This window comes from Protomyctophum parallelum (genome assembly GCF_964188405.1).
Source record: "Protomyctophum parallelum genome assembly, chromosome: 15".
NCBI classification, from domain to species: Eukaryota; Metazoa; Chordata; class Actinopteri; order Myctophiformes; family Myctophidae; genus Protomyctophum; species Protomyctophum parallelum.
In genome coordinates, this window is record NC_139710.1 from 25,205,170 (window position 1) to 25,220,731 (window position 15,562).

A 15,562-nucleotide genomic window follows, 5' to 3' on the forward strand; every position below is an offset into this window, starting at 1 on the left:
GATTAGTTATATTTGTAACTGAAGCTGAATAAACATAATGGGGGACATGGTATTTTAGCATACCTGCTCTACTCAAATCAAAGTAGTTATTCTATATTTATTTGCATGTAGGCCTACTCTGAGTTAGGCCTACAAATCATTTTTTCCTATGGCAGAAAAGCTTTAAAAGCATAAGCTTTTTGGAATGTGTTGTTAAGACAGAATGAGTGTTTTTGCTTATTTTACACAATTATGTCATAGGGACACAAATGGCACCGCCTCACACATTGTACAGCAGTCAGGAGTGGGACTCAGCAGTTATAAATCAGTTTTTCCTAGAGAAAAAGTCCACTAGATGGCGCCAATGTTCTTGATATAGGTATACCCCGGTAGTTTATAATCCATATTTTAATTTCTGTGTTATTAATGATGAACATAATGGGGGCTTGTCTGCACTTTGACGACCGACTATTCGACAACTTTCCTTAAATCGTGTCATGTCAATACACATTGCTAATAAGACAATAGTCCATGTTATGAAACGTTTACAAATGTGTGTAGTGAATAGTGATCCTGAACGCAGCTCTCATTGTGTTTGTGAACACATTACTACAACAGAAAGTGTTGCTGCGTTCAGAGGTTGATTGAGACTCTCAAAGGAAGACAACAAACCTGCGACCTGACCTGATATTAGGTACCAGGTACGACTGTGTTAGCCTTGGATAAAGAGTAAAGACTATCATATTTGTATTTTATCTGACAGGCAGCAAAAGTCAGAGACGGAGTGAGGGGTGTGTGTGTATCATGGACCAGGAAATGGGACAAACTAGCCTAAGACTCTTTATGTATTGATTTTCTGACATTTGCAATCTACGACATCTCGTAGATTGAAAATGTCAGAATGAAAATGTCAGAATCGAATAAGATTTAGACTAGTCACTCTCGTAGATTATGGACAAACGTGATGTTTTAGTTGTGATTTTGTCAACATAACATGTCCTTCTCAGCCACACACAGAAAAGAAGATCAATATGTATAGCTGCGTTTAGGCCTAGAATGGTTGTGATTGTGTGATATTTGTTGTAATGTATTGTGTGTGTGTGTGTGTGTGTGTGTGCTCGTGTGTGTGTGTGTGTGTGTGTGTGTGTGTGTGTGTGTGTGTGTGTGTGTGTGTGTAGCAATATGGCCTGGAACTTCAAGACTATCATAGATGTATTTTATCAAGTCTGACTTTTGCTTTCGGATAGTCTTGGTCTCTATACCCCCCTATAGTCACCGGCTCACCGCATTCTCTATTGAAAAATACAGAGTGCAGTGCATTCATTTTGCTCCTCCATCCATCCATCTTCAACTGCTTGTCCGTAGTCGGGTCGCGGGGGCAACAGCTCCACCAGAGTGCTCCAGACTTCCCTCTCCAGAGCAACATTGGTGACTTCCTCCTGGCGGATCCCGAGACGTTCCAAGGCCAGTGAGTCGATGTATTTCCATTTTCCTCCAACTGCGCCTTGGTCTGCCCCAGGGGGTCTCCTCCCATTGGGACGTGCACCGAGGACCTCCCTAGGGAGACGCCTGAGAGGCATTCCTAACCAGATGCCCGAACCACCTAAACTGGCTCCTTTCCAGGCGAAGGAGCAGCGGTTCTACTCCGAGTCTCTCTCGTGTGACTGAACTTCTCACCCTATAAGTTCATTTTGCTCCTATGCCACAAAAATGTGGAATGCCCTACCAACTGTCATTAAGAATCCCTTGACTCCTTCAAAACCACTCTCAAAGGGCACCTACGGACGGCTGTAATTCGAAACTGCCCCCCGTAAAATCTGAATCCCCCACCCACCCCCTTTTCCCCTCACTGTATATGTTTTCCCCCCTTTATGATGATTTCCTGTTTTTGGCTATATAGAAGTGTATTTGTACGTCTCTAAATGTTATGATGAATTGAAAACGGTGGACCCTCTTGTAAACAAGTGTAATGCTTTTTTTTATGGTGTCGTCCACTCACAGTTAACAGTTTGTGTATTGAGTTGTGCTTGAATGTACTGTAATTCTGCAAACTTTTAATAAATAATTCGATCAATCAGCATTTTATGTTTTTTTTCTCCTTATTGGTTGCGCACAGATTTCCAGTGACTAGGGAGAGATGGAGACCAAGATTGTAGATACGAAAGCAAAAGTCAGACTTGATAGAATACAGATCTATGATAGCCTTGATCCGAGGCTACCAGCATGGACTTATTTGAGAATCTTGAGATTGTGCCAACATGGCAGTAAATTGCTGTGTTCATTCATTTTTCATAATTGCACCGTTGTACACATGAACCGATGTCTTTATTTTTGTCCAAAAGCTGAAAATAAGCTGAACTGAAGCACACACCGCCGTGCAACAAAGTAAAAAAATAGGGCAGTGCGTCTCAACCTTTTCAGGCGATGACCCCCCAAAATACTCATATTTGAACTGGGGACCCCCACCCGAAAAGTACTTGGAATGTAGGAGTTCAATTTAGTTTGACTGTTTTCACAGATTACACCTCGCATTGAGTCGTTGCTTGTAGAGTGGCTTTTTTCAAAATGTTGGCTCTTTCTTGTATTATTTGACAATTAGCCAATGTTTGACCAGTTTTCATTGCATAGTTTCTTGATTCTTTTTTCTTTTATCTATCTATCTGTGTGTCTGTCTATCCCCCCCCCCCCTTCAAATCATATGGGGAGTGGGGTCCCGACTCACAGGCCGAGAACCACTGAAATAGGGGTGGTTAAATAAAACCTTCACATATTACAAACGCTCAATGTACGCATGTCCTTTTTTGTCTTTTTTGTCGTCAGAGCTGCATATCATGCCTTTGTTCCGGGGCTCCAGGACCTCGGGTAAAGAAGGCTGGCCTGGAGGAGGCAGGCAGAAGAAGACGACGGGGAGGACGAAGCCGAGGACCCGTGGTGTGGATGACAGTGGCTCTGTGAGCTCCCTGACCCAGCTCTGTCTGCTGAGCTTGGCCGACAACATGGACAAGCTGTGGGTCAGAGACTACGTCGACAACTACCTGGACAAGCACTGGTTCCGACACCTCATGGGGCCGTTCAGCGTGCTGCGTGAGTGCCCTCTTATAGCTGCGTCCACCCGTATATTTCCAAATACTAGCCCTGCCGCAAATACCCGCTACCTAATAACTGCCGAGGGTCCGATGCCATTTTGCGTATTCTACGCCTCCTACAAACAATAGCCTCCGGTCCGGTCCGTTTAAATGTCGGGCCTGTTTAGTCAGCCTCATCTATTTTTTTGTTGAATGACGTGTCCTGTACCTAAAATAGAAGATCCACAAGCTCACAACGCGCTGTGGACGCGACACTTACTGCATCCCTAAAAATAATCTTGGTTGTTGTAGGACGTCGGGTAGTTTAATATACTATACCATCAGCCAATTCACAACTGATTGTTATAATTCAAAGTGAACTATACTCTGTAAAGTGTCTGTTAGAGAGAGAGAGAGAGAGAGAGAGGGAGAGAGAGAGAGAGATCATCAGTAACATATGATAGCTTACAGTATGTGTATCAATATCAAATATGGTTTTATTCAAATGCAGTTAAAGGCTACAGCTTATAATAAACATTGGCATTTATGGTTCCTCAGAGCTGCAAATGGATCGTAAAGGCCTATTCATAGTCTGGATTTCCGGTGGTGAGGTGACCACCGCTCCGGTGGTGAGCTGACCACCGGAGCTGAAATAACGTTGAGCGGTGGTGAGTAAAAACAGAGAGAAGGGCTGGAGCGGTGGCGGTGGTTTGCTCTTCACCGCGGCTCGTGACGTCATGTTGTAGTTCGGCGGTCACCCCACCACCGAAAATCCAGACTATGTATGAACCTTTACCGGCCTGTAACTCAGAGAGTGTACGAATGAAAGTTGCAATTGTACACTACTAAGGATTGTACAGTGTAGATTGGGGGTACCAGAGTTTTTTCTTTAAGTATGTTGTATCAAATGGGGGTCCGTGGTCTGGGGGTCCTTGAAATAAACCTCTCTCTCGCTCTGCCCTTCTGTCTTCCCTCGCTTGCACATTGTTGTACTTCGCCCAGCCGATATGGGAGTTTCTTGTCATTAGTCGAGTTTTTAAAATCTCCGTGGGTGACTGTAATCTTTCTCTCCCCCCCCCCCCCCCCCCCCCCCCATCATCCCAGCTTGTCACCTGGTGGAGGAATTGACTCACATGTTGAGCTCCAGGAAGCAGTTGTCCAGAGCAGCCATCCATCTCCTGTTGGTGCCCCAGCTCCGCAGCCTGTCCCTGGCAGGTTGTCCGGGCCTGGCCACCCCGGCCGTCTGCAGCCTCGTAGCCGCTCGCTGCCAGGTCGATCTCCTTCAAATTATAATCAAAGATGTATTTAACCCATTCAGGCCTGACCTCAGAATTTAAAAAGAAATCTTCTAAATCCTCCAGTTTTCTGAAATAAATATTTTCACGATTCTTCAATAATAGCAGACCTACAAGCTCGTAGCTTTTATATCTGCTATTATTCAATAGCTAAATTATAACGTAATGCTTAAAACAACAAAAGGGGTTCCCGCCCAAAATGGGTTAAAAGTTCATCAGAGTTCAGTGTAGGCCTGGTTTACTGTATGAGCACGGCTCAACAGAGTTCAGTGTCAAGGAGAAAGAACTGCACTCACGGACATGTCCTTCAGGACCTTTTAATTAAATATTGGCACAGGCAAAGGCACGGACATGTTTAAGCCGCAAGCCTTGTCTAATTGTGTAAAGCCAAGTGTAATGCTCATCACACTGATGAATGCTTTGTTTGAGTGATTGAATACTTCATTAAAGACATTAAAGACATTAAACCTAAAAGGGCAATACAAAAAGGTCCCAGGGACTTGTTGTGGGTCTATGTATTCAATTCATCAACATAGCATACACAATGAACACAGTAATGCATGTCATCAACGCATACAAACACTATATATCTACAAACATGGAAAGATTACATAAATGTCCTAGTCCATAGTTCATACCCGTCCAGGGTTAAGAACAGCCAAACTTACACAAGCAGGCATGTGCGCAACGGCAACTGGCGTTGAAGAAAGTGACTCGCGTCCCACACGCACACGGCCAGGCATGCATGCGCATGTGGCCATGCATGCGCAGTAATGGCAGAAACTTCAGATTCTTAGCATACAGTTTAGAAAGTGAAAAAGGGCTTCGCAGTTGGGTGCATATTTAAGCTAATGGTCAAGGCCCGTGTGCAAATTCAAATCAATTGCTCCAGGTACTGAGGAGAAGCGGGCGGTAAGGACAGACAGACAGACGGACAGACAGATAGACATTTCAGGTATACGTGATGGATGTTTTTGTTTTTTTGTTTCATGCCAATTTTGAAAGAAACCGGTGTTCCTCTTGAATGGTGTGTGTCAGGGCGTTCCAAATGTTGGTGTCCGAGCAGTTGAACTTCCTAACGTGTCGAGGACGACTCTCTATCTGACTCTCTGTCTCTCTCTGCCAGGTGTTGTCCACTCTGGACGTGTCGGGCGCCCAGCAGCTGCCCGCCCAGGCCCAGTGTGCCATGCTGAGCTGTCTGCCCGGCCTCCGCTACGTGCTGCTGGCGGGGACGCCCTGCGACGGACGGGTGATCGGGACGCTGGTCCGCCGGTGCCGCGCGCTGCGCCACCTGGACGTGTCCCGGTGCCACCTCCTCTCCCCCGCCGCGCTGCTTCCTCTGGGAGGAACGGCCGATGGTTCGCCTTCCTCCTCCTCTCATCAAGGTTTGTTATTGTCATTTATTTAGGTTGTTAAAAAGCGGGTTTGCTCACTTTGTTTAGTGTTTGGCTTTTTCTTTTTTAAAGGATTCATTTTAGCTTTGTTGTTTCTTGTCAGTTTCAGTGTTGATTTTTTCTTTTTTTGTATTGTGTTATGAGGTTGCCATGGGGCTTAGATTCAACAAGCTCACACAAATAGTGAAAATAGCTAATCTACAAGCAACAGAAACTATTGAACGATGTCATATATCCACCCAAGATATTATTAGGCTTATGTGTGGAAGCATGGACGACGTGTGCAAATCTTAGAATATATATTCTTTCACAGCAAACGCTTTTGACTCAAATCTTTGCTTCTGTGGATCCCTGCCCTGGAACCACATATTTTTAGATGGGGGTCGGTCGGCCGGCCTAATGCATCACATTTTTGGGGTCCTTGACATGAAATGGCCTGAGAACCACTGATATATATAGACAGCTGTCATGATCTAGAAGACATTTAGGATCTGTTCTCGGGTCTCAGTGGGTTAACCCTGGCTCTCATTTACTCAATGTCCTCCCCAAAGCCGCCTCCTCCTCCTCCTCCTGGCCTCCGCTGCCTCTCAGCAGCCTCCTGGCGCTGGACATCGGCTTTGGGGAGGAGGAGGGCGACCCGGTGGCCGCCACGGCGTACCTGCTGCTGGCGCTGCCCTGCCTGCAGCGCGTGGCCATGGACAGCCTGGCGCAAGCCTGCTGCCTCATCCAGCGCCGGGAGTTTGGCCGAGCGGACGGCCTGACGGCCAGGGAGGAGCTGCCCAGCCTGGAGGAGGTGTGGAGGGAGAGGAGGAGGAGAGAGAGACTGGAGGAGGAGGAGGAGGAGGAGGAGGACGAAGGAGACGAGAGGAGGAGGAGGAGAGAGAGACTGGAGGAGGAGGAGGAGGACGAAGGAGACGAGAGGAGGAGGAGGAGAGAGAGACTGGAGGAGGAGGCAGAGGAGGAGGAGGAGGAGGACGAAGGAGACGAGAGGAGGAGGAGAGAGAGACTGGAGGAGAAGGCAGAGGAGGAGGAGGACGAAGGAGACGAGAGGAGGAGGAGGAGGAGAGAGAGACTGGAGGAGAAGGCAGAGGAGGAGGACGAAGGAGACGAGAGGAGGAGGAGAGAGAGACTGGAGGAGGAGGAGGAGGAGGAGGACGAAGGAGACAAGAGGGCGTGGCCGTGGGCCGAGAGCGAGGGTGCGGAGGCGGGTGGCGATGAAGGTCCAAGTAAGTCTGACGGAATTATTACATCGTCTGATTATTTGAGCTACAGTGTTTTAGAATATTCTTTAAAATGATTAAATATGGCCTATTTTGGCCATAATATATTATTCATTTTGATTGGTGGTGCCAGTCATTTCTTTGCATAGTGTAGTCTATTATTTATCATATCTGCGAGTTTTCTTTTCTTTTCTTTTTTACAAAAAAGGCCAACAGAAATGTCATTTTGATTTGTGTTCCAATGTGCAGTTCCAAAAAAACCATAAAGGAAACGTTCATTAGCAATTATTTGTTCTACCGTTAACCCATTTTGGGTGGGAAGTGGGAACCCCTTTTGGTATTAGCATTATGTTATGCTTTAGCTATTGAAAAATAGCAGATCTACAAGCTCATAGGTCATAGCTTGTAGGTCTGCTATTTATTTTTTTAATCGAAGAACAACTGACACAGAAACATAGCTTTTTCAGAAAACTGTCAGGATGTAGAAGACTTTCTTTTTAGAATCTGATCTCAGGTCAGAATGGGTTAATCACAATCGTGACAATCCTAATCCTAGGGCCAAGTTGCTTCCGGGGCCCGGAGGAGGAGGAGAGCGGCCACGACGACGCACGGCACAAAGGCAGAGAGAAGAAACTCGCGCAGAGAGAAGAAACTCCAAAGCCGCCGGGCAAAAAGAAGAAGAAGGAGGAGAGTTTCACCCTGCGCCTGAGGGAGATCCATGGCTTGTCCTCGTCGTCCTCCTGCCTGGAGGCCATGGGCCGACTGTGCCCCGACGTCTGCTCCGTGAGCCTGGACTACGACGACGACGGCGACGACGACGACAGCCCGCCGCTGGCCGCAGGCCTCCGGTGCTGGGCGTCCGGTCAGCTGAGGAGTCTCACCGTGCGGTACCCACGCTCCCTGTCCGACCTGCTCCCGTCCGTGCACCTCGTGGCCTCCCGCCTGACCTCGCTCACCCTGGAGGTAGGTATAGGTCGCCCCCCCGGATGGATCGCCAGTAAATGCCCCGATGGCAATATATTAGTTGAGATGATCGCACTTGTTTTGCACAATTGTTATGTATTTGGCCACGGACCCCCCATCTAAAAAGGTTTTGTGGCAGGGACCCCCCCAGAGGTCATTTATTTTCTGTCATTACAGTTATTTATCATATCTGGTCTGTGTACAGTTTACATGTCGCCTAATTAGGCAAACACACATTCTTCCGTAATTACTGGTACGACAATTAATTAATCAATCAATCAACTCTGAAATGTCACGACGATCCTCCGTGGAGGGGGTTAAGACGGGCCCTCAGACGCCTCTGCTGGAGCTCCTGGGGGCGTGTCCCAGACTCAGGGAGCTGTCCGTCAGCGCGGAGCCCGGCCCCTTTCAGATGGAGGAGGTGGTGGTGGAGGGAGAGGAAGGGGAGGAGCTCCGGGATGACGAATGGGATCATCATCGTCGTCATCTGCCCTGCCTGCCGCATCTCCACTCCCTCGCACTCAAGTATGTCTATGTGTGTGTGTGCCGCACGCGGGAGAAATATCTATATATGTCAACTATATCTGTCCGACATAGTAGCCCAAACCAGTAGTCACTTTGAGCTCTTCCGTGTTTTTTAGACAGCCGGTGGATGGAAATGAAGCTCCACCCACGCCGCAACTTGCAGCGTCGGCCAGAAAATCGGAAACTCTTTGCCGCAAATTGCAGCATGGGTGGAGCTTCATTTCCATCCACCAGTCTTAAAAACCACGGAAAGAGAGGCCTGCCGCTCGCGGCTTGTGGCATCTCCGTGACTCCACTGTCTGGTTGCGCTGACTGTCGGACATTACTAACCCCTAACCTAACCCTAACTTCATGCGGAAGCCACAGGTGAGTCTTAACCGGCCACGTATGTCGGACATTACTATTACTAACCCCTAACCCTGCCCCTAACCCAGGGGTCGGCAACCGGCGGCTCAAGAGCCGCTTGCGGCTCTTGAGCACTCCCCTAGTGGCTCCCTGTAGCATTACAAAAAAATCTATGAAAATGTATAATGTTTATTTTTTCACATTTTTATTTTTCATTTATGGTTTCTGTAGGAGGCCAAACGTGACAGAAACATTCTTAAGTTTCCCAATTTTGTAAAAATGTGTAGAATAAATATTATGATGGATTGCCTGTATGCTTAATCTGCAGTAGGCTATAGCCCTGAAACATGACTGTCAGTCATGACGCAACAGCAGCCTGTTTTACGCAATCGCAGTCCATAAACATTCCGATTTAAAATATAAAGTCCTCGACACATGTGCCACGGGAGTTAGAAATTTGCTGGTACAGCGATTAGCATTGCTGCATCCCGCGTTTAATAAAAAGCATTTTTATCCGAGCGCCCCTTTTCTCAAACGGGGTTGGGAAACAGTTGCACACCGGGTGGGGGCGCGTAGTTGAAAGCCAATGGCAAAATAACAGCTCGGATAAAAATGCTTTTTATTAAACAACGCGGGATGCAGCAATGCTAATCGCTGTACCAGCAACATTCTAACACCCGTGGCACATGTGGCGAGTACTTTATATTTGGAATCTGAATGTTTATGTACACGTTTACAATGTAAATGTAGCGATTGCGTAAAACAGGGTGCAGTTGCATGACGCACCATGGCTAAATCTGCAGTGACAAACTATCAAACAATAAATAAAACGTGGCAAGCCGTTCACAGACGGTGACTATATGAAGGAGTCATATAGACGTTTTATTATCTCCCGGGTTGCAACGAAACAGCAAAGCAGCAGCCAGCAGTGGTGGAGTTTAAAGCTGCGATCCACTTCTTAAAAGTTTTCTCCCTTCTGCCTTCCCACACACTTGTGTGGAAAACATGGAATACTCTTCCAGACAATTATGTGAACATGAAGAAACTCGCATTTGGAGTATTATCCATCTTTGGATCAACGTACTTTTGTGAGCAGATATTCTCAAACATGAACTACATTAAATCCAAATACCGCACACGCCTCACCGATGAGAGCTTGCAATCGTGTGTGAAGATTAAAGTGACATTTTACGTGCCCAATGTTGAGAAGCTCTCCAGCGATGTCCACACACAGAAATCACATTAAACGGGTATAAGAACACAATGCAAAAAACATGGCATAATAATGGAGGGTGCGTTGACTGCGTTCGGAAATGCGCACCGCGGGAGCGCACTCGCCTATTAGTTTGCATTGCACAGTGCGCTCAGTGCGCTATTTCCGAACGGGCTTAAACCATAGCGCACTTTTTATTTTGATAGATAGGCTAATATCCACTTGCAGCCCTGTTGTCTTCATTATATAAGCATTTTAAGGCTTAAAAAATTTTTGCGGCTCCAGGTAGATTTTGAATTAATTATTTTGGTCGAAAATGGCTCATTCAACATCTTGGGTTGCCGACCCCTGCCCTAACCTAACCCTAACCACACGCGGAAACCATGGGTGAGTCTTAACAGGCCACGTATGTCGGACATTACTATTACCTAACCCCTAACCCTGCCCCTAACCTAACCCTAACCACACGCGGAAACCATGGGTGAGTCTTAACAGGCCGGACTCCATCGCTGTCTAAAACGTTGCAAAAAGTGGTTGGCAGAGGATCTACTATTAAGGAGTTGAACTATGTTCACTTGTATTCTCGAGGACCAATTATTTTAGCTAAATTTGACATTATTGTTACCTTGTAGATCAGTATAATTAGTCTTACGTGTGTGTGTGTGTGTGTGTGTGTGTGTGTGTGTGTGTGTGTGTGTGTGTGTGTGTGTGTGTGTGTGTGTGTGTGTGTGTGTGTGTGTGTGTGTGTGTGTGTGTGTGTGTGTGTGTGTGTGTGTGTGTGTGTGTGTGTGTGTGTGTGTGTGCGCAGCTTCTCCTATGAACACAGCATCATGATGCCTGTCATGTACTGGAGGTCCCTGCAGAGGGCGATCAAATGCCTCCTGTCCGGTTCGCCCCTGCTTGAGAAGGTTAGCATTTGCCAACATGACATGGTCCGCTAGTATTCAGTATTTAAGTCTGACGTAAGGTAATTTTGTAGTGCTACGCTACGGCCGGGTCCAAGTGGCACCAGCTCCCGTCCGCATCTCATTGTAAACAGAATATCTAAACGTGTGAGTCTTTTTACAGTGACGTTATTTTTCAGAAAGGAAGCCATTGAGGGTTAAATTGGTCTTAATGCTTCCAACTCGAGTAGAATTATTAATGTTGTGTACAAGTGTCCATGACAAAGAAAATATATGATGTGGAGACAATAAAGACTATTATTATCATTATCATTGAAGGTATAACAGTCCATTTGCTCAGTACAATATTTCGGGGGCATATTTAGAATATGTGCAGGCTTGAGTATGTTGAATCTAGTTTGCAATTACTGAGGATTTAGTTGACACAATGAAATAAAATGGCGATAGTATCCAGTGTGGGGCAGACGGCCTGTCACAGCCAGATTTGGGAGAGCAGCCTTGTTATGAGGAAAGCGGTAAAATGAGACTTTCGTGGTTGTTTTCGTCTCAGATTTAGTCAGACGGAGCGTCACAGTATAACTCTATGGGGACACAAAAGCGACGCAAATGTAGGACCCGGGAAGTATCTCTGGAGGGGGGCGCTCACGTCACGGCTAAAATACCGAATGGTGTCAGTTCATACATTTTCAAATATATTTGTCATATCTGCACTGTGCAAATTTTGATTACGAAGCCTAAACGGCAAACGGAATTCATGATGTACTTCCATGCCAAAAACACAATTAAATACTTGATCACAATTATTTGTATTAATCGTCAACTTGTATTAGGCCTGTCACAATTGTTTTGTATACAAATGATGAATATGTCAGTAATTAATTGTGTTTGTTTGTTCTGCCCTGTGCATGTTTTGATTACCAGGCAAACAAAAATGTAGTTCCAATGTTCGACGCCAAAAACACAATTAAATCGTTAATCACAATTATTTGTGTGACAATTAATCGTCAACTTACATTCGTAGCGGTGACAGCCCTAAAAAGAACACTTTTCAGTCACAAGGTTTTATTTTAACTTCCTTCCATCATGTGGTTCTATAGGTGTCCTTATTGGCCCTGCCCTGCCCGTTGAACTCCGTCCTCCGTCACGTCCTCCTGACCCCTGCACCCAGCCAGGGTCACCTCCGTCACCACATGGGTGCTGCCGGCGGTCCGTGGTCGGACCCTCGCCCGGCGCCGCCACCGTCGTCGCGGCCGTTGGCACGGCTGCAGCAGCTGTGTGTGGCGCGCACCGACGTGACCCCCGCCGTGGTCCGGGTGCTGCTGGACGGCTGCAAACGGCTCAGACACCTCGACCTGACCTGCTGCTGGAAGATTGACCAGTCGTCCATGTTGGGCTTTCACCGAGAGGCTCTCACCGTCCTGTGGAGATAGCAGCAGGGGTCATCAATCAATATGTCCGTACACTGACATATGTGTCCGTGGCAAATGTTTAGATTTTCTGTTTTACACACCATTGCAGACACCATTACAGTGAAGGTGAAATGGGTGGAGGGGGAGGCTCCACCTGGTGGAGGCTTAGGGCCGATTCATACTCCTATTTTAGAGCCGAATAAAAGTCGGTTCGGCGCTGTAGAGCCTACAATGTGACGTCATTTGAGGTTCGGGGGGGGAGGCGGGTACCGTCCTAAAGTCGGCTCTTCGGTGCTACTGAAAATGTATGACGAGCCGAAATCATTTCGGCACTACAGCGCCGAAACAGCGGTAAAATAGGAGTATTAATCGGCCCTTAGCCTCCCCTTACCCCCCAGTCCAAACAACTTATATGTAAACCCAAGATTCATTAGCCCCTGCTCTAAATAGCCAGCCCCCCTTTCCTCCGAGGTGGAAAGCCTGGTGACGCGAGATTAGGAGAAGAGAGAAGGGAGAGCAGGAGAGAGAGAGAGAGCCCGCCCGCCCGCCCAGGGCTAATTGTGTCGGAAACCATTGACCCATCCGCCCGCAACACTTGTTTGTTCAAATATGCGCTAAAAGAATATATGACTGGCTTTTGTAAAATTGTCGTCCAAAAATGTTGTTGTCCTCACAAGTAGAGTAATACAATCATCTATACTCCAGTGTGTTCTTGCTGCCTCCCTCCTCTCTCTAGCCTAGCTCATCCAACATGCTCATTTCTGTCCCCAAGGCCTGAGGCCTTGGGTTGTTCTGCGTGGCTGACACTGTCCCTGCTTCAAAGCAGCTCCCTGAACTAATGCACACTATGATTATTTCAACCCACAAATAACTCATGTTAAACTCTTTAAGTTGCTGAGCTGCACAGAGATAAAAGAGCTGTGTCATCCTGTCTGAAAATAGCATGAAGGCTAAAAGCTGTGCGGTGGCAGCCCACTATACTCCTCCTCCCTCACTGGCCAGGTGGATTCTTATCAATAGTGGAAGAAGTACTTTTACTTAAAGGTAGGGTGAGTGATTTTCAGATTTGATTTGTATCCCAGGTCTTCAGAAAGGACTGAAATTACTTGGGGACTCAGAGCCCATATTTCTTCCATTTACAGTAATGACCAATCCCTACCTTTTAATTTGTAGGACTCCCGAGTCCCAACACATCTCTAGCACGATCTATTGCACTTGTCAACCAGCAGGTGTCCCTCCTGAGTCTAAATGTCTCAATTGTAGAGTATACTGTAGGGAGATCATGTCCAGTGACAGCAAGGGTGTTGACTCCACTAGGCCATAGGGCCTAGTTGACAAGAGAGGCCTAGTGATTAGGGACGAATGAGCACTTCCATGTAATTTTGATCCCCCCAAAAAAAAGAATAGCCTAATAATAATCATTTTGAAAACGGTCTTAATAAATGTAAAGAATACATGATTAGAACATGATTGAACTTTTCACAATTGAGGTCTAATATTTGTTCAATTGCTACTACAAAACCAATCATTTTTGGGCATAAACAAGAAGTTTATGCCCAAAGGTAAATTTAAGTCTGATGATGATGTACCAACAGTATGGCGTATGTTCAAAACATGTATATGCCTACTTTAGATCAAGACCATTTTAAAATTCATATATATTTATAAACATTTTGGATACAATATTACATTTTACATCTAGGTGCCCACTCTTTCGAATTGCAGCCGTCCATAGGTGCCCTTTGAGAGCTGTTTTGAAGGAGTCAATGGATTCACGTGTCTTAATGGCTGTTGGTAGAGCGTTCCACATTTTGGAGGCATAGGAGCGAAATTAATTTACAGTAGTCCCTTGTTCTGGGTTGCACATGGTTTGTTGAACTCTCTCTGGTGTTGTGGGTGTGGACTTCATTGACATTAAGAAAGTATTTAGACAGGTACCTTGGTGGTGTAGCGAATCTTGTGGACTAGACCCATTGCAAGATACTGTACTCTGTCGTCAACCTAAACAGTGCGTTTTAACAGCGCACTGTAAGCCATTCCAGCCTGTCAAAATGGGCAGGGGTGAGGTGGGTTCGGGGAGTGAGGCCAAGTAGTAGCCTGATCAGTTGAATTAAACGGTTCTTTCACCCCGCTCTAAAAATGTTACTTTACACATGTTATTTTATCATCTGTAACTCGAGCTCTGTAGAAATACCTTTTACTTTTTGGATACGATACTGCGCAAAGGGTTTCCGCCACTGCTTTTGGGAGATCGACCCATTTTGACTTATTCAGGGATATCCTGAGCTAACAGCAGAGGGTGAGGTTCCAAATGGGGCTAGGAGCCAGCCCTTGTTCTGGGAGATTTAAACCCTAGTGTTCTTGTTCTAGGAGATTTGGTGTAGAAGGAAACTCCGGCCCGTCAACTATATGTAGTTGACAAAGGATATTAAAGCACTTAAACCATAATAGTATATGGTTTAATGAAACCACTTGGACCATATAATATATGGTTTAAGTGGTTAATGGCTTTTGTAAGCACCTGGTCTCAAGCTTTCATCCTAAAGGGAAACCCTGCCCCCTCATTCCCTGCCTTTAGCCAATGGAGGCTATTTAGGCCGCTAGGGTTCAGGCAGTGCTGCTCTACCACACATGGTAGAACATTTACTCAAGACTGTAATTTGTAGGCACTTTTACTTTACTTGAGTATTTCAATTCTTACACAGAATCTGCAGATCTACAAGATTGTAGATTTTATTTTATTTTAAACCTTTTTGGAGAAAGAAGAAATGGAACATACAGTATTTCTACTACATTGTAGTCTACTTCTTCCAGTTCCACCCATGGTTGGTGCTACACCTAACTTGACATCAGCAGTTCAAAGCAACAAGCAGATTGGACCTGGCGCCCCAGAGGGTTGGTAGTTGACCCTGATAATCTTGACAGCACTCCCAGACAGTAGCGTCACCAAGATGCAGCTAAGAGCAGGCGTCTCTTCCGGGTTTTTAAACAGCTGTTGGGTGGAAATGAGAAATGATGCTCGTGCAGCCGCTCGCGAGCTTCATTTCTATTCCATCCACCAGCTGTTTAAAAACCCGGAAGAGATGCCTGCTCTAAGGCAAGCTGCATCTTCATGACTCTACTGTCTGGGAGTACTGAGAGGGGCCTACTCTGGACTGCCACATTCTGCGAGAGGAACAAGCGGTCAGGTCTACGAAAACAAGCCCCCAAAAAGCGACTAGGCCACATTAGTGTGCACACATGCGTGCG

The 15,562-nt window shown here is 46.2% G+C and overlaps 1 protein-coding gene across 1 annotated transcript; it reads left to right on the top strand.

The window, feature by feature from the left end:
• Positions 1-643: 643 nt before the first annotated feature.
• Positions 644-12,334, top strand: LOC310871755 (uncharacterized protein; the record flags this gene model as incomplete). The annotated part of the gene is made up of 9 exons (XM_083783393.1): positions 644-680; positions 2,834-3,063; positions 4,149-4,315; positions 5,466-5,724; positions 6,285-6,526; positions 7,539-7,916; positions 8,230-8,441; positions 10,808-10,907; positions 12,002-12,334. The coding sequence occupies exons 2-9, from the start codon at positions 2,976-2,978 to the stop codon at positions 12,332-12,334; spliced, it is 1,779 nt and encodes a 592-aa protein (XP_083639519.1). The 5' UTR covers positions 644-680; positions 2,834-2,975.
• Positions 12,335-15,562: the final 3,228 nt, after the last annotated feature.